This window comes from Callorhinchus milii, unplaced genomic scaffold, assembly GCF_018977255.1.
Source record: "Callorhinchus milii isolate IMCB2004 unplaced genomic scaffold, IMCB_Cmil_1.0 Scaffold12, whole genome shotgun sequence".
Classification (NCBI taxonomy): domain Eukaryota; kingdom Metazoa; phylum Chordata; class Chondrichthyes; order Chimaeriformes; family Callorhinchidae; genus Callorhinchus; species Callorhinchus milii.
The window spans coordinates 7,391,317-7,411,609 of NW_024704753.1; the positions used below are offsets into that span (position 1 = coordinate 7,391,317).

The window sequence follows — 20,293 nt, forward strand, 5'->3', positions numbered from 1 at the left end:
TTTTGGGGAAATGTTTGCATTAACTAGCTGAAGGTTATCAGTATGAGGGAACTAAATGCTTTATAAACTTTGTGCTAGCTTCAAGCATTCCCAGGTGAAGTATAGCACAGGACACATGAAAAACGAAGCTCCCTTTAACTCTGCCCAACACAATGATCTGATCCCAACCTCCGGAAGGATACAGAACACCAAATTGTCTTTTATTTTATTATCTGCAGATATTTCCAACTGGTGCCTAATTAACGTGTGCACACTAGGAAGTAACTGGAGATTGTCCAAAATCTTTTCACTTGGGACATTTATAGCTGTCAGAAGAGAGAGTCTGAACTGGATTCAGATTTTAAATTTAGAATGCAGATGTGAGGCAAAAGCACAGCTAATTCATTACAACATGCTACAAACATTAGTGATAATTACTGCACACTTAATGATTAATTGGAAATTTAAATCAGTAAGAGATGATTAAAATTTTTAATAATAATCGTTGCATTTGATATCGCGCCTTATCACATCTTCGAGATGTCTCAAAGCGCTTTACAGAATATACTGTAAAATTAGTTTACTGTATAATTTTGTGGGCGAAACGTGGCAGCCAATTGCACACAACAGTTTCCTACAAACAAGTGTTTTAATCAAAGACATCTTTATTTCTCACCTATAAATCGGGCAGTATCTTTGGAGTGCCGTCTGTTTGTCGTTGAATGTTTTAGAATTTATTTTGGAGAATCAAATTTGCAAAAGTAACATGTGATTTGCGGAATCTAAAAAAGGATTCACAAGCGCTATCTCAATGACCTGTATTGTAGGTGTTTCTGAAGAGCGATCGCGTGTCCAGAATGGTGCAAAGTGGTGGATGTTCTTCCAACGACTCTCGAGAGGTATTCAAGAAACACATCGAAAAGCGGGTTCGCAGTCTGCCAGAAATCGATGGCCTGAGCAAGGAGACTGTGCTCAGCTCCTGGATGGCGAAGTTTGATGCTATTAACCGTGGTGAGGAGGATCCTCGCAAACAGCAGGCCCGCATGACGGCCAGTGCAGCCTCGGAGCTGATTCTCAGCAAAGAACAGCTGTATGAAATGTTCCAGCAAATCCTGCAGATCAAAAAGTTTGAACATCAATTATTGTACAATGCATGCCAGGTAAGGACCTTTCTGTGGTTTTCTTTAATGCTAAACCTATTTGTTTCAGAGGAATATGCTCACCCTAAGTGCTGGTATTTCTTTTTAGGATTTTAAGTCAGAAACAGTGGAGGAAATGGGCATGGGAGAAAAGACCAATTTTTTAAAAGAATTAAATGTACTTGTTTTAGAAATAATGGGATGAAAATTGCAACCTTTCATAAAAGACACAGTTGCATGCGATTATACCATACTCCAAGGTAAGTCTGCTTTATTGCTCTCAACCAAGCCATGTGAGACACAAAGAGAAAGACCAGAGACTTTGATCCTAGCCTCATAAGATGATGGCCCACTGGACCCCACAGTCAGCCTTTCTGAGTCAGCTTGTCTATTCACACATCAATGATGTGGTTAGTTTTATGCTACTGACTTGTGTCTGCTCATAGCTGGATTCAGATAGTCTCTGACGTAAGATGTTTATGGTTATTAAAGACAGGGGAAGCTTTCAAGCTGGACATACCATTGCACCGAGGTTGCTGAGGTGAAAGGACACATGTTCTGTTTCACCCAATCTCTTGGATGTCTTATCTTTGTTAAAAATGTACATATCCTTATTGCATCTGACGATTTTGCCCTATTTTCAGCGTATTCTCCTAGATTTTTGCTGTTTGCACCATCACTTTGTCAGGTCTAGTAGGAACTTCGATTTTTCCTGGGTTAAATATTGTGACAGATGGCGTGATGAGTCTGTTGTGATTGGCACTGTATCTCATGGCTTGGTCAGGCTACAGATGGCCAAGAGCAAATGGGTACATCAGCCACAACCTGGCATGATTGCAACCTGGTGAATGAACAAGAATGCTCTTTTACTATCATCATTGGGAGAGGGCGAGGGTAACCTTTATTATCAAAAGGACAATTCAAAAATAATCTTGCCAGAAGTTCACATTACTTTCCAACTACGTTACTGCACAAGCCAATTGAGGCTGCATGTTAATGGCGAGGTTTGGTTAATGAGCATGTTTGCTAAGGCCGTGGGTGTAGTGGAATAGTGTTCAAACTACGTTTGCTACTTTAGGATCATATTAGTAGTCATTGTTTCAACTGATCCATTACTAAATTGGTACATGCAATTTCAATATATAAAGCACATCATTTAATTTACATTTAGATAGGCAATGTACTGTGGGACTCTTAACAAACCATTCGACAATCAGAAATATCAAATGTTAAAAGGATTCAAATTGATCTTAAAGCAAAACATAATCTTGTGCAATCATGGTTGAAATGTGATTGCCAGAGAATTATACATATTTAAATAATATTTAAAGTAGATTTTCTGAAATCAAGTCACAGAGTTATCCTTAATATTCTAAGACTTGCACTATTATTTTTTAAAACTTTTGTTGCACAGAAAAATTAAATATAAGATGTAAAAATAAAGGTTATCCTTGTTTTAACAATACTCCTGCAAATAACCAATGATCTTAGGTTTTGCTAAATATTCTTAAGAATTGTGTCCTTTAACTTGGCTATTTTACAGGCTTCATCTTTCAACATGTGTGATTCAAGATTCAATAAATCATTTGTTATGAGGTTGATTACTGATCTGAATGCACTACATGTAGATGTAATTAAATTTCTCAATTACGTTTCAAGCAAGCTTGGCATTCCATTGAACAAAGAAATTAAACTGTGGTCATAATGTACTCCCTAGTGAGAGCTGATCAATAGCCACTATGAGTTTCAGACAGGTGCTGGCATGCAGTGGGTTTTGTCTGAGGAATGGTCATTTATATTCAAGAGCAGTGCTGTGATTTTATTAACATTATTTTCTGCCAGTTAAAAAGTGCCTGTTCTCTTTAGAGCAAAGAAAATAATGTATTACCTTGTATTGATATTTGTGATCATATGGTGCCATTGTTTCAGGAGAGGAGACTGATTATAATTCCCTACATACAGCTGTGGTAATTGATTCTTTTTGTATAAATTTAGCTACATGGACAGTTTGCAATGAGACCAATCTAGTGGTAGCAGGTTCAGTTGTATTTATTTGATCTCATACAATGCTGAACATTGTCTTATTGCTGTGACTGTGAAATAAAAAAATCCATATTTGTATAAACAAAACCTTAACCCAAAGACATCACCAGGTTATTAATATCTGGTTATGAAATCTTCAAGGAAAAGAAATTGTAAATAAAAGATATTGCTTTAAAATTAACCCATTTCTCTTGTCTATTTATCTAGCCTGCCACAACTTTCCTAGCAACAGTGGATACAATTCACTTGTCATCTAGTCAGCTCTTCCATACAAACGCACTAACCAGAGATTTTGTCCCTAATGCTGCAAATAATTAAATCCTTTCTTTCACCTCCATCATGGCTCCACATTATGGAATCCAAAGTTGGATGGAGAGTAGACAGAAAAGAGAAAGGCAGTTTCATGCACAGACTTAAACTCATTACAGCTTTCAGAGCTTTTAAGTAAGGGTCTCCTCAGAATCGCAGATTGTGGTAAGAAGAATTGACTACCACGTCATGCAATCCAGTCACAGACTCAGCAGAAGCCAAAAGCACCAGTGTGGCATTTCTTGGTTAGCAGGTTTAGGATTCCTCACACTTACACTTTCTTCTAAGTGTTAACACTATTTCACACAAAAAATTAGAGAGCAACTTACTATAACAGATTGATTTTCTACTCTAGTGACATAGGCTTGATTTTAGCATCAAGAAATAAATTGAAAAATGATTTTAAGAAAGCTAGGAACACAGATACAAGCAACAGGGTTAAACTTAGCAAAGGTCGCCATAGTTACTGGTGCATCCACCAGGGCAGTCGCAAATTCAAACTGGCCCTTCTGTCCTCCATACAGATCACCAGCTCCAACCTGAAAAGTTCAACCCAGATTATTTTAATCTTTAAAAGTCTTTGAGGCGTGAGAAGATCAGACAGTTTCTGCTGCCTCTACTATGTTCTGGGGCACGTATATTTCATGAGTCAAATAAAGTAGATCCGAGATGGAAGAGGAGGTTTTCAGTATTCTATTTTGAAACATGCATTTTGTTAGTTCTTGGTGAAAAATAGAAAGATACAGCACACATATCTAGGTGCGTTCATTCGCACGATCACAAGGTCGGTTTGGATGAAGAAGGCCCTTCGACTGTTTGATCTCATCTTATCCAAGCCCAAAACAGTGAAGGTTTTTTTTCTTCAAAGCTCCAGAATCAGATAAGCAGCATGTGTCCCTTCAGGGAGACATTTGCCGCTATGATTTCCACATGTAGGTAACGTACATTTATATGTCTGGTTTGGAGATTTGATCACGGCGATGGGATTCTGTGTGTCAAAAAAAAATAATCCTTGCTTTTGATGTAGCGCCTTATTACATCGTTGAGATGCCTCAAAGTGCTTCACATTATATAATAATAATCCTTGCATTTGATATCGTGCTTTTCACACTTCCAGACATCTCAAAGGGCTTCACGGAATATACTGTAAAGTGAATTGACTGTATATTTTGTGGGCGAAACTTGCCCAAGGTTTCGCCCTGCTAGGAATCGAACCCAGGTCTCTCGCTTGCGAGGCAAATGCTCTAATCACTGAGCTACACTGAGTTATATATTGTAAAATGAATTGACTGTGTATTTTGTGGGCAAGACTTGTCAGCCAACAGCAGATTCCCAAGAAAGGTATAATAATAATAATTTGGTCACTCAATCCATGACTGTTTGTGGGACACTGCTGTGTGCAATTGGCTGCCGCGTTTCGCCCACAAAATGCACAGTCACTAAACTTTACAGTATATTCTGTGAAGCGCTTTGAAACGTTTTGAAGACTTGATAAGGCACTATATCAAATGCAAGGTTTATTATTATTATTCTTTCTGACTGTTCTGGTTGCAGAACAGAGACAGTGCTGTGCAATGGATATAATGAACTCAGCCTTGATTGATCCTTAGCACATCCTGTTTAATTTATCTGTCCAAAAGCTTGAGATGAAAAATGCATAACAATTTGTACCAATCAAAGATATAATGTGAACAATATTTGTTGTGCAACAAGCAAAGTATTTCCTGTACAAATACAGAAATATCAATGATGGTACAAAACCTATTTGCACTTTGGTGGGCAGGGTGACTGGAATTGCTTTGTTTTGTAATCTTGCCACGACACACACACCAAGTGGATCTTTCAGACGAGTATTTAGCACAGATTACAAGATATTCCGCTTGGCAAAATATAACCCAACAACACTCAGCATGAACTGCAGTGAGCAATCTGCTCCCATATTCCAAATGTTACTTCTGAGGCTGAAATTTTACACAAATAGCAAAAACACTATGAATTTCAACGATGTGGATCTATTTATAAAGCAAGTGCTGTTCAACATTCCAGAAAGTGATGACATCCTGCAGCAAAAATATCTCTTTTCCACGCACAAGCAGTTATTTGTGTCAGGTCCACTTTTGTAGAAGAGCCAAGTAGCTTAATTTTATATTCCTTATTAGTAATTGTGCTGGCACCATGCTCCTGTTGTATCACTCCACTTTGCACTAGAGTGCAAAGTGTGTACTGTATTATATTTTTCACTCATTATGATTTAATGAGGCTCCTGTTGTGTTGGAGTGCAGAAGCCACCATTTGTTTTTGTTGTGCTGGGGAGAGAAGGACTCGTGGAGGGTGGAAGACAATTTAAGCCAGTTTTTAGGATGTAAATAAACTTTCTCATCCATTTTTTCTATGGGAGAGAGAGAGACTAAAGTCGTTTTATGTGAGATGTTAAAATGAGATCCTGTCTGCCTGTTCAAATGGACGTTAAAGATGCCATGGCACTATTTAAAAAGAGAAGGGAGTTTGTTCTGGTGTCCTGGCCAAAAATTTCCCCTCCCCCCGCCCCAACAGATGAGATTGTGGTCATTCACTTCATCGCTGTTTGTGCGACATTGCTGTACAATGTACAATGCTGTACATTGCTTTACAGAAATTGGCTGTGTCATTCACCCACAAAATACAGAGTCACTACATTTTACAGTAAATCCTGTGAATAGTTTCATTTGGCCACCCTCCTACCCCTACTCTCCTACCACCCCACCTGATCCCAACCCTCTGGTCTGGTCCAAATCTCTGGCTGTCCAGCGCCTTGGGATGTCCTCCCGACATGAAAGGAGCTTTACAAATGTAATTTGTTGTTGTTGTGTTTTGAGACAATTGGACAATATGAAAAATGCTGTATCAAATGCAAAGGTCATTATTGTTATTTAAACTGAAACGCATGAAAAGTGTCTTCAGTTATAAGGTTATCAATTTTAAATAAAGCATTTTAACAAACATCCTTTTAAAGTTCCCATAACTATAAATGTAGATGGTATTAAATGTGATGGTCAAACACTATAAATAATAATAATCATTCCGTTTGATATAATGCCTTATGTCATTGTGACATCTCAAAGCACTTTACAGAATATATTGTAAAGTGAGCCAATCTATTTTACTGGTTTTCTTTGACAGTGTGACAAGGGAGCTTGATAAGGGTGAGGCTGTGGATGTTGTATAATCTGGATTTCAGTAAAACCTTTGATACAGTTCCTCATGAGAGGCCTGGTACTGAAAGTAAAGAAAGCGGGAATCAGTTGAGGTATATTACAATGGATACATAACTGGTTGACTGGCAGAACCCAGAGGGTAATGGTACAGGGAATGACATCAGACTGGGAAAATGTTACCAGTGGAGTTCCACAAGGTTCTGTTTTGGGACCTCTTTTGTTCAAAATTTTTATAAATGATCTGGAACTAGGAGTCACAAACACAGTGGCTAAGTTTTGCAGATGACACCAAGCTAATGCAGGTGGTAGATTGTGAAGCTGAGCAAGACAGGTTACAGGAGGATTTGAACATACTTGGGAATTGGTCAGATCAGTGGCAGATGAAATTCAATGTGGAGAAATGTAAAGTACTTCACATGAGGACAAAAAATCCTGGAAGGGAATAATATTCGAACAGAAGGAAAATAATATGTATGGAAAAATGAAACCTGGGGGTACTGATTGACAGTAAATTGAAGCTCTCGCAATAATGCTCTGTGGCAGTGAGTAAAGCAAACCAGATGTTGAGATGTATCAAAAGATCGATAGCAAGCCAAAATAGTGGGGTAATCCTGCCACTGTATAAATCATTTGTGAGACCATACTTAGAGTACTGTGTACAGTTCTGGTTGCCGCAGAACAAAAAGGATATTGGAGGAATCAAGAAGTTACAGAGGAGGGCAACCAAAATGACTGAAGGAATGGAAGAATTGGACTATGAGGAGCGACTACATAAATTGGGCATGTTCACGCTGGAAAAGTGAAGATTGAGAGGCAACATGATTGCTGTCTTTGAGGTTCTGAAGGGGCAAGACGATATAGATCATGACAGGCTGCTTCAACTTGTCCAGATTAGTAAAACCAGAGAACATGGCCTGTGTTTGAAGGGGAGTAAATTCAGAACAAATCTACACAAACACAATTTCAGTGAGCGACCCTGCGGGACAGGCTCCCTATGGAAACGGTTGAAACAGGAAGTGTTGATTCTTTCAAACACAGATGAAAAAAAAATTTTCTTTTGGGAAATAACATTATGGGATATAGTACATAGGTAGTTTGGGGCATATGTGCATGCAACCGCCAGGAAGGTGGAAGGCGTCTTTTTTCGTCTAACATTTCTTGTGTTCTTATGAATGGATTGACTACATATTTGTGAGCGAAGTAACTGGAAAGAAATAACTGTAAAGGAACTTCTAATTGGTATTATAATTATAATGCTAAAGAACAACAGTGTTGTGGATATGACCATGTGTGACCAGGGCTCCCTCTGCCTCCTCAACCTCTCCACCGCCATTGACACAATGGACCACTCAATCCTCCACCGCCTCTCCTCCCACCTCAACCTTCAAGGTTCTGTCCTTGACTGGTTCAGGTCCTACCTTTCACACCACCTCCACTTCTTTGTTGTGACAAACGGCTTTTCCTCCAGCCCCCGCACCGTTTCATGCAGTGTTCCTCAGGGCTCTGTCCTCGATCCCTTCCTCCTCACCCTCTACGTACTCCCCCTTGGTGATTTCATCCGCAGATATGGGGTAAAGTTCCACATGTATGAGGATGACACCCAACTCTACCTCTCTGCCTCCACCCTCAACTCCAGGACTACTGGCATCCTGACCGACTGCCTGTCCGACATCAAATCCTAGACGAAGGCCAACTTTCTCCAACTCAACGTCAGCAAGACCAAGGCCCCCCTGATTGGCTCACGCCAGCGCCTCCACACCTCAGGCGCTGGCAGCATCAGCCTCCACGGCTGCACCCACTAAGCCAGTCAGGAACCTGGGTGTCTTGCTTGACTCTGAACTGTCCTATCTCCCCCACATCCGCGCCATGACCGGCACTGCCTACCACCACCTCTGCAACATTGCCAGACTCCGTCACTGCCTGACCCTTCAGGCTGCCGAAACCCTCACCCACTCATTCGTTACATCAAGGCTCGATTACGGGAACTCCTTCCTCATCGGCCTTCCCAATTCTTCCCTTCACAAGCTGCAGTTCGTGTACTCTCACGCCCCAGGCTCCATGACCCCATCACTCCCACCCTCGCCTGACTCCACTGGCTCCCCATCCCCCAGAGGATCGAGTTCAAGATCCTCGTGCTCACCTTTAAGGCCATCCATGGCCTTGCCCCCTCCGACCTCTCTGACCTGCTGACTCCCTACCAACCTGCCCGCTCCCTCCGTTCATCGGGTTCCGGCCTGCTCCATGTCTCCTGCCCGACCCGCCCTACCATCGGTGACCAGGCTTTTAGCCTCTCTGCCCCCACACTCTGGAACTCCGTCCCTCGGTCCTTTTGCCTCGTTTCCTCCCTTGCTTCCTTCAAGACCAGTCTCAAGACCCTTCTCTTCGACCGTGCCTTTGGTCTCCCTCCCACCTCTCTGCCTTCCCTCCCCCCTACACCACCCCTCCCCCCTGCTCGGGCCCCAATACCTGACTGTTCAGCGCTTTGGGACTTCTTCCTGACGTGAAAGGCGCTCTATAAATGTAATTTTGTTGTTGTTGAGATTGTGGCTATCTCATTGTATACATGGCATTGTATACATATACTGTATTTCTGAGTGTCGCCAAAGTTCTCGAAACATGAATCAACCAAACACAATTTCAAGAACAATTGACTTGAAGCTGTGTAACCTTCACAGAGGCAATAGAGGTGGTTGGCATTATTGCTTTTATAAGGAGGCCTAATGTGGTCCAATGAATGCAACTGTCCTGCTGGATGTATAGGCAGGGTAATTGTGGCTTATTCCTACTTTGAGTTCTTTGATATGTGCCACTCAGTCAGACCCTGTGTTCCAAGGCTTGTTCATCTTTCTAATCACTCGTCCTCATGGGTGATTTCTAATGGGTCACAGCTGGGTTTGCTTTTCATTTCACTTACGTAATCATTATTAATAATAAAGGTTAAAGAAGAACAAGGACCCATGTAGCCAGTTTGTTATAGTATTTTATTGTATTAGATGGGCGAGTATTTCATTATAAAAATGGCATATGACATAACCAGCTACTTAATGAGCAATAAACCTCAGTAGCTGCCTGCATTCTGAAACATCTGTTCATCACCAGATTGTCCTTTTTTTAAAAAAAACATGTGTTCAACAAGCAGACATTTAGTGCTAATAATTGCAACACTTATTTTGCACCGAATACATGTATTGAGTTGTATATACTCACAACTATATTGAAAGACCTAGCCAGGAACGCAGCAAATCTCTCTTTGTTTAATCCCAACAAAATACCTGAAAACCCCAACCTCAGTAGAATATTCCTGGAGTGAATTATTCCATTTCACATTTTAGCAAGCGTATATTGAAATTAGCAGTTTAATGCCAATTTATGCAATATCATCTGCTATGCTAGGATCTTATGCATGCTAAACTTGGGTTTTTACTGCCTCCAGTTATTTCATTAAGTATTCTTACAGCCAGCATAGAGTGGTATCTTTGCATCTCATCATTACAAGATAGAATAAGCAAGGTCTGAGAGCTGGAAGATGACATGTCACCCATCGCCCTGCCCTATGCTGCAACTAAAAATAGTTTCATGGTAGCAGCTGGTGCATTCTTAATTTTCAAACAACTCAACTGTTTGCTGATGGGTACCATTCTTGAAGCACAATTTCTATGCCTCTTAAGAGTTTTGATTTAAATTTAAGTTTTAAATTACTAAGATCTGTGCATTCATGAACTATGTTATCAGTGTTTCATTTGAACTCCATATTTAGAGTCTGAATGCAATACGCTTAATCTAACTTCTATATACTGGCAGAACTAATGAAAAGAATTTGCCTTATTTATAAGATACTATAAGAAAGTATAGTACAAGATTGTTTTCCTGTAACACACTCTAGAAGAAGTAAGGCTCAAATTGCTCCTAGTCTTAACACGTTTTTATATTTATGATCGAATTGCACACATTTATGGAATTTTGCAGAATTGTGGAATAATTTTAAATTCAGTCTTAATTTTGAAACTGGTTTGAGTAAAGAAATGGGGAAAACTGGAAAGTCTTTGAATTGCGAGTTCACCTTTAACTTTTCAATTGAAAACATTTTTTAAGTTACCCTTAAATTTCACTGATGTAAGCCATGTTTGCCCTTCTAGAAGGTTAAATGCATTCTGTTACCACCTGGTGTCTTGACATGACTTATTTACACTTTGGATGTTGTGGTGATGAATGTCTTGCACTGTAAAAGACAAATGGCATACTGAAACTTTTGCCTGCAGGATTTAGTAGCACAATTTACAGGCCACCAGGCAGGCATGAAGATACAGCCAACCTCTTATACTTTGAAATGCATGTTTTCAATTAACATTGTGATAAAATATAGTGGCAGCTACTGAAAAAGGAGCTGTTGAAAATGGAAAAAACAAATCCAGTAACCTGACCCAGTTCTTGGATTTGCGTGAAATGATGATAATAATAATAATAATAATCCTTGCATTTGATATAGCGCTTTTCACGTTGGGAGGAAGTCCCAAAGCGCTTCACAGAACACACTGTAAAGTGAACTGACTGTATATTTGTGGGCGAACGCGGCAGCCAATTGCGCACAGCAATGTCCCACAAACAGTCGTAGATTGAAAATGACCAATTTAATTATTGTTTTTGTTTTTTTGGAGGGATTATTATTAGGTGTGTGGAGTAAGGAAACTTGCCCAAGGTTTCGCCCTGTGCCTGGAATTGAACTCAGGTCTCTCACTTGCAAAGCGAGTGCCCTAACCACTGAGCTACAGGACTCAAGGGGCAAAATTTGCAGTTGTCTTAGACATGTCATCACTGTTAATTAAGTAATAAAGTGCCAGGAAATAATGGTACCTTAAAGAGTTTACAATTTGCTCATAGAAACAGAAAACAGAGTTGTCATATTACATGTTATTGTTCCACCTCTCAGACTTTTGTGTTTTGTTACAATTTGCTCATTACTTTAAGAAATTAAATGTGAGGCTAACATTAGCTGTTTTATTTTCATTAGAAAAAAAACTCATTATGTGTTTTTGGATTAAAGATGCCCAAATATAATGTATTTTTATCAATAGATATCCTAAACTTAAAGTGCACTTGAGAGTTTTTAAAGAAAATTGTTCCCTTGTCAATATTGCAAAATGTCGACAAAATGTGAAGTGTAATACTTGAAGTTCCAAAGTAATATCACAAATATGTATGTAAATAGTTCTATGCTACTATCTAAATGTAAACTCTGTATAAAACCTCCGCCAGAGTGGACACACACCGCACACATGTACGTTGCACCTTCTGTCACCTGTCAAACTGATTTTTTTGGGTCCAAAAAGTTGTCAAGGTTTTTCAGGGAAAGGACAAAGGAAAATCACCTCCAGTGACTCAGCACAAGTATTAAGAATAAAATGGCTAATGGAATCAAGAGAGGAAAGAGAATGAAAAGGAACTTGCCCACAATACAAAGCTTGATATCTGTTAGGGAAATTAAGAGAGATAAGGCCGGAGGGGGTAATGTGGGACCTTTGGGAGCAGTGCCTTTCTGTTTCATTTCTAAGGTCCCAAGAGGATTCAAGCTTCAGTATTCCTCAGAGTATTTTGTCATCTGTTGTGTTAAAATTCGGTGGCTAAATATCTGATCTCTCATTAAGAGGACCACTGTTTCTATTTTATAAATCCATTACTCCCTGTCATATCGCAGGGCTTTGTCAGAGAATAACTATTGAATTAACAAAAACAAGATTTGGTTATCTTTATTGCTGAAGAAATATGTTAGGGCCGTATTAGAATAATCAGGAAGCAAGCAATTAACAAAGCACCAATGCTGTCATTTAACACTACATGGTTCAACCCTGAAATACAATCAGAGGGACCAGAGAGATAACGAGAAATCAATATACATTCATTATTTGCTTCAAAACCTGTGAAGACTTAGATACAAATCTACAAACTTCATAAAGGTTTTTTTTTAAACCTCAATGAAAACTTGTCTTCCTATTTCAAATGTCTTCTGTAATGCAGAACATATTATATGAGTTTACAGAGAGAAAGCGCTTTATCCCAATGACTACCGTGGGTACACGGTTGTTAAAAGAAAGTGGCAGTAACATAACTGTTAATGGCAAATGTTTAATTTTTTTTAAACAAATGATAATTCCAACCAAATGATCGCCAGTTGCAAATTTAAAGCAGAATTTGATTTGAAAAGTCTCCTGTTGATTTGGCTAAGAGCTGTGTAAACATTGGAGGATAGGAGGATAGTAAATGTTATCCTTTCATTCAAAGAGCTCTGTAAATTTTAGATCAGTTTGACTAACATCTGTCCTGGTGCAAATATACAGTTTACAAATACATGGTTACTACTTTTCACAATAAAATCCTGTGAAGTCCTTTGAGACATGTCGATGATGTGGTTGATGTGATAAAACACTATACCAAATTTTAGGATGATTATTATATACAATCATATATACTATTATATACAGTTATCTATAGATTCAATATACAGTCACTGCACTACGCTAAACTGAGGTCCCGTCTGCCTATACAAGCGGATGTTAAAGAGAAAGGAGTTTCTCCCACTGTCCTGGCCAACAATCCCCCCAAATAAAACTGGTCATTCACCTTATAGATGTTGTGGGACGTTGCAATGCGCAAATGGGCTGCCACGTTCGCCTATGGCACATAAATAGGAGGAGCAGTAGAGACACAGGATGTAGTTGGCAAACCATTTTTCTTATAGCAAACCTAGGAGCTGAGCCATTATAAAAGTGCGGCCGCAATTTTTCCACATAATCCGCTATAAACAGCAACCTCCACTATAAACCCACTAAACAATGAAGTTTCTGGCCCCAGACCTCTGCCAGTTGTTTAGCCGCCACTACTGTAGGCGGAGCGGCTAGAATCAGTACAGTGTGACAGACCTGTGAGAGACCAGGCACCAATACTACCATCTTAAATCAAAGGTGAGGAGCAGGGAGCGGGAGTGTATCTATGTGTCTCTCTGTGTTTGTGAATGTCTATGTCAGTGTGTGTCTCTCTTCTGTATGTGTGTCTGCTTGAGTGGCTGTGTGAGTGCATATGTGTCTCTCTATGTATGTTTATGAGTATGTCTGTGTGTGTCTCTTCTATACGTGTGTTTACGTGTGTATGTGTGTCTTTCCTCTGTGTGTGTGTGTGTGTGTTTCTCTCTCTGGTTTTCTCTCTGTCTCTGTCTCTGTGTACTGGGCTGGGCCATGAGAGGCAGGAGGTGGTGAGCTCCTGTAGCCCCATTGTCAGGACACTGGTCCTGAGTGTCTGTTTCTTGATGGATCACCAGGCCCTTTGGGGGCCTGCGCAGGTGTCTCTCTCTCCCCCTCCCCCCCCCACTACTCCCTACATGGGCCACACAGCTTTTGTTAAAGAAATTAATAAAAATCTTTCTCTACAATCTAATATGTGTTACTTCCTTATGTTTAGCTCTCATCAATAAAGTGAAAGAATGCAGGTGGGCAGTACCTCAATAGCACAATCAACCCCGAAATTCTCCGCAAGGGTCGACAAATTTGCCCGCAATTTTCGACAAACATTTTCCGCATTTTTCTATTGGCCCAGCCTAGGAGCCGAGGAAAACAGGAGCCAGGGGAAACCATTCAGCCAATAAACTTATTGCACAAATCTAAACTATACGACTGAATTTTTTACTCCGATTTTCCACCATTATCCTCTTATCACTATCATCTAATGACCTCCACCAACCGATTCCATCATAGAAAATACAAATTACCAGTACCATGAATGTGTCTTTTAACTTAACATTTTGGACCATATTTCATATCGAAACAGGCTTAGGGGGGGAAGTGGGTGGGGGGAGCACAGTGATACAGAAGCAGAAGTTATTTCAGATTCTCCTAGCAGTTTTAGATGAGGGAAGTTCTAGCAATGGTTCTGATATATTTATTTCTGCTTTGTGCTTGTTGCATGTGTAGCCCCAATTATCAGATCAAGATGGTACTGCACGGCTTAATGCTGTTAAGAGGAAAGAATGTAATCTTCTTGGGATTGGGGTGGGGGAGGGCAAAAATATCTTCAGGTATTGACCTTCAAGAGGGTCATATTACATTCAAAGTAGCTGTGGGCAAGAATGCTGAAATGTTGCTCTGAATCTTCAATACTGCATGGTCAAGGGCAATAGGACAAATATATTTTCTGGATTTATTTTGCCATTTGGGCTAAAAGTTATACATTTTGGAGTATAATATGCACCATGAGCAGAATTTCAGGGCTACGATAAAATTGATAGGCGCTTTTTTGGAATTTCTAGCTTCTGGATAAAGATCGAAAGCGCTGTGGAATTAATGCTCCAGGAAAAGTAATGTCACAAGGTGAATCAATATGTTGAAATAACAAGAAGTTACATTTGTACAGCATCCTTCACATTGGGAGGACGTCCCAAGGTGCTGGACAGTCGGATTTGGACCCGAGCTGGGGGGGGGGTTGGGATCTGGAGGGGTGGAGGGCAGGGAAGGAGGGGGTGAAGGGAATGTGGGATGTAATTCTTTAGGGTGGGGGCAGAGAGGCTGAGGACCTGACCACCGATGGTGGGACGGGCTGGGCGGGAGGGGGGCGTGGAGCATGCCAGAGCCTGCTGAGCGGAGGGAGCGGACAGGTTCATATGACGTTATCAGGTCACAGAGGCAGGAAGGAGCAAGGCTGTGAAGAGCCTTGAAATATTCTAGCTAATGGCTGAGATAGTCTCTGGTGTGTGGGGTGGGAAATTGTCTGTGTCATTAGTGATCTTGGAAGCTGTGAAGGAGCTGCAGTTGTCACTATACTGTAAAGTGTCTAACGTGCGTGATTAAATACTGTGTGTTTAAAAATACAACCTCTGATATCTTTGCGATCTAAATTTAGGATGGTATTTTTAGACAAATACTTGAGGTTTATCTAATATCCTTAAGCCTAACATCCTCCAGATGAGATGTTAAACCAAGGTCCTGTCTACCTGTTTAAGTTGAAGATTCCAATGGCGCTATTCGAAAAGAGAAAGGAGTTCATCCTGGTTTCCTGGCCAGCAGTCCCGCAGATAAAATTTGTCATTCACTTCACACCTGTTTGTGGAATACTGCCGTGTGAAAATTGGCCACCACATTTGCCAACAAAATATGCAGTTACTGCTCTTAACAGTATATATGATGAATTACTTTAAGATGTCCTCCCAATGTGAAAGCCAATATATTAAATGCCAGGATTATTATTTATCATAATGCAGATAAAACCATTGAAGAACATGAACCTGGATTAATGTATTCTCTTAAATGACTGCATGTCGTGTGTTGTATCCTTTTTGTTAAATGTAACTGGTGTGACTGTATTCTTGCAACACTGAATAAAATTGTATGAAAGGAACTTTTTTTTCTAAATGTTTTGAATATTAGTTTTATTTAAATACTAGCTGAACCCGTTGTAGCTTCGCTTGCAACCAAAAGATCCAACCTGGAATGTAGATTGACACAAAGACAGACATTTCGTCTTTATACTCATCTGGAAGGACTCCTGTGGGAGGACTTATTTTGGCCATGCTTTTCTTGAATGGACAACTAATTTGGGCATGCTGTTGCAGCCCTTTCAGCATTGAAGTGCAGCCGTACTGTTCTTTGTTCTTCAGTTTCATTTAATGCGTCTTTTCTCCTTTGTCTAGGATTTTTTACTTATCTTTGAAAGGTTTGATTTTCGTTTAGGCATCTTTATAATGATGAACATAAATGTGTAAAATTTATAAATTTATAATCACTCCCGACGTGAAAGGCGCTTTAGAAATGTAATTTTGTTGTTTTTGCTGCGGCTTAGCTTTGTCTGCATTCTTTATTTTGTTCCCGCCGCCGCTTGGCTACGTGCGTGTTCTGTGTCGCTCAATGCCAAGGCGCCACTTTGCCTCGGCAGCCACCAGGTGTAACTGCAGTGAAAAACGCAAAACTTAAATGTATTTTAGGTCATAACTCAAGAACTATAGTAGATACCTGAAAACAAATATATCCACATCACTCCCAGATGCAAGACTTTTCCGATGAGGTTTAAATCATTATTCTACGTCAATCAGTTATTGAGATCCTTCTTGAAGCGCCGACCGACGGACGCTTTATTAGCACAGATTCATGCAATATTCATAGCAACTCTATTGAAGGTGCAGTCGATCTCTCATGTTTTACCTCTATTCATTTATTCAATTCCCACTGCTCCTGTATGGCTGCAACTTTCTAAGAATCCAGGTGTATTGCGAGACACCAGAAAACATCTTAATTGAACAAAAGTACCAAATACATTTATTAGCAAGAAGAAGAGAAAACGGAAAATTGCTTCCATTTTCTGCAAATGAAACAGCAGAGAGGGAACAGTGCAATGATTAGGTTATTTTTGATCTAAATAAATCTCTTTTTAGAAAGAGCTTTGTGAGTTGACCATTCATCACTTATGAGATATTTCACACAGTTCACCAGATTGACACCCCATTGCTGCTGTACTGTTGAACATTGTGTCGTTTTGATCAGTTGTTAAACCTAGGTTTCATCTGCCTAATCAGGTGAATGTTAGATATCTCATGAAGCATGATTATTACACCAACCAAATTGTCCTTGAATAATTTATTCAGATATATGTTTGCTAAGGACAATCTATATGTTTGATAGATGAAACAGGGAGAAATAATGTAAATTGATAACCATTCTAGTGGAATTATATTGAAGTCAGTCTAACCTTTCCATAGGCAGTAAAATAATAATACCCTTGCATTTGATATAGTGCCATTCACGCTGGGAGGTCACAAAGCACTTTGCAGCTTTACAGTAAAGCTTCTGTACATTTTGTGGGGAAACAAAACATTTATGTCACCATAATTACCAGTTTACCATCTCTTATTACAATGATTTCAGAAGTCTGGCACCGTGATATAGTAATTAAGTGCCGGCAATTTATCAAGAACTCATGTGAAGGATGTCAGCAGAAAAAANTTATTCTATTTAACTGCAGCACTCACCAGTAATGGAGCAGGCACCTTACAACGCCTCATGATGCAAATGATCTCATTACTTGTAATAGTTTCAACAACGTGATAAGGTGCAATATCAAATGCAAGGATTATTATTATTTATTATTATATCTGTACATATTATTACTATTTAATCCAATGCTTGTCAATGGACATGCTGGTCTCAACTTGCATTGCATAGGAGGTCAAATTGACCCTCATCTTCCCAGGGTTAGAGAGGAAAAAACAGAGTTTCTGCTGCTGGTCCCTATACAGCCCCCTCTTCTGGTAATGGGCAGGGGGTGAGGCACTCTCAGGCTCAGCAGTGTCGCCCTCTATAGTCGAGTGGCATGCTGAAACTCACGTGAACAGTGGCTACTTGATTGGGGCAACCAGCGCTCGTGGAACTGCACCACAGCGAGAGGAGACTGTGGGCCAGGAGCAGAGAGGCCGGTGCAAACAAGAGGAAACACACTGAATTTATATTTTTACAAAAAAACCATTAGTAGAGCATTTGAAAAATGTTGTGTTGTATCTAGATGCAGATTTTAAACTGTGACTTTAATTGATTAAAAATATGCAGAATAACCATAAGAATACCTTTAATCCCCAACTTCAATTGGTCAGATTCTCTTGTCATTTGAGTGGGCTTTCATCTGATACAAAACATTACTTGCTGGTGTGACAAAGAGGAATCAATAAAAAGCATCTACTTTGCCAAGGGAGAACAGAATCTGTTAGTTTCTGAAATAATAGAAAAGGTTTACATTGATCTGCCTGATTACTATTCGTGTCTGTTCTCATCTAATTTAAGTAATAAAATGCAGTCAGGTTAGTGAAAGACTGGTACTTGCTTATATCAGGCTGTGCAAAGACTATGTGAAGTCAATCATACAGATAGATAGCACGGAATGCGCACTAACCAGGGAAGGGTCAAATGTTTTGGTACCATTAGTTATCGGGTGATCTTTTCACTTTGTCTGCATAATAGAAACTGCATCAGGTAATTGAGTTACAAAAGTATGTTAGAGGAGGCACTAGCATTAACATGGACTAGAAATCAATTATATAAATCACACACACCATTTATTGCTGTTTTACAACATGCTTACGTTGATGACTTATGGATAGTGCAACTGGTATTAAACACTCATAAACCATCTCAGTTTCATGTCTGTATATCTTCATACATAACGTTTCTTGATTAGTTCTCTCATCTCATCCTACTTTGTTTTTCACTTTAGTGTTAACTCTGCTTTCCTCCCCTTCCAGACCAGCATCATGTTCCCACTTCTTGTCCCAGAACCTACAAATTCTTTGGCTCAGGTTCCATACTGGCTCTCTCTTTCTCTCTCTCCAATACTGAAACCCACACTACCTCTGCTTCCCAGACACACAGCCAAGATTCTTGACTCACTCAGGCCTACAGCATTGCTCCCTCTCTGTGGGAGCCTGTTCCCTGATATATTCAGATTTGGAACCTGAATGATCTATACTTTCAATGACAATGTTTCCCACCTGAAAGACAGTGATTTAACAGTTCGAACGAACCAGAGACATGCATCGCATCATATTCTGCTGTTTTGTCTCATTATGCATTAAGACTGATTGCACAAAGAGACCACTCACAGCTGAGGCAACTAATGCAGGATATCAGTGCACTTCTGGCTCCTTTGGGGGCTGGGTGCTCGCTCCATTTAAATGAAAGTGCTACTGACTAAAAGGCAAAATATTACATCTAAAATAATGTTCCAATCAGTCATCAATGAATTATTAAAAATGCCTTGCAATACCTTTGAACGACATCAAAGAATGACTACGGTAGAAGAGTCACATGTGACTTCAAAGAGCATGACAACTGACTTCAAACTGCTTCCCTGCATCCTAGTCCTTCAAATGGTTGTGATATCAGCCATACACACATTTGGTTGCTCGCTCACTCACTCAATGGAAATAGGATTTATTAAAAATTAGAGTTACAGTGTAATATTTTAATTTCTTGCCACCACAGTTAATGGTGTTCTTTCAGTAGCAAAGGGGGTTAGGATAGCCCCATCTCATAATACTGTGAAGTTCTCTTAGTGTGAACTGAACTGAATGAGAATGGGAGTTACAGCACACTGTATGGTTTATATGAGAATGTGGGAGCTGGAGAAAATACTCCATAAACTGCCATGACATATGGAGCCTCAGATAATGTACTGTACTTTTATTCTGGTTGGGAAGGCTGTTTCTATCTTATTATTTATTATATTTCATTTATTTCAGCGCTGTGTAATAATCATTTGGATGTTCACTTCTATGAGAAATGCTTGTTTTGCATTCGATTGTAATGGAGATCCAGATCTGGCAGTTGTGTTGAAGCCTTGTCAGCAGCTACAAACCCTTTGAGGTAATGAGTTGAAACCCTGGATAACATTTGCATATGGCAATGGTTTCAGGAATAGGGCAGAAGCAAGACAATCTCTTTTACAAAATATAACGTATTTATTATATGAATATTGACTGCAGTTGATAATTATAGCAATAAACTATTGACCCATGAGTTACAGAAGTGTCTATGTATTTTGTTATACTATATTTAATACCTCAATCTAAAGATAGCACACTCAAGGGCACATCAGTAAATGGAGAAG

At 39.7% G+C, this 20,293-nt stretch overlaps 1 protein-coding gene across 17 annotated transcripts in view; it reads left to right on the top strand.

Annotated features, from left to right (window-relative positions):
• Nucleotides 1-20,293, top strand: part of cadpsa (Ca2+-dependent activator protein for secretion a) — a 229,556-nt gene that overhangs the window by 57,216 nt on the left and 152,047 nt on the right. For all 17 annotated transcript variants that reach the window (XM_007895168.2, XM_007895169.2, XM_042339419.1 and 14 more), the window contains exon 3: nt 807-1,139. In XM_007895168.2, the coding sequence (XP_007893359.1) occupies nt 807-1,139 (333 nt within the window). The remainder of the gene's footprint in view (nt 1-806; nt 1,140-20,293) is intronic.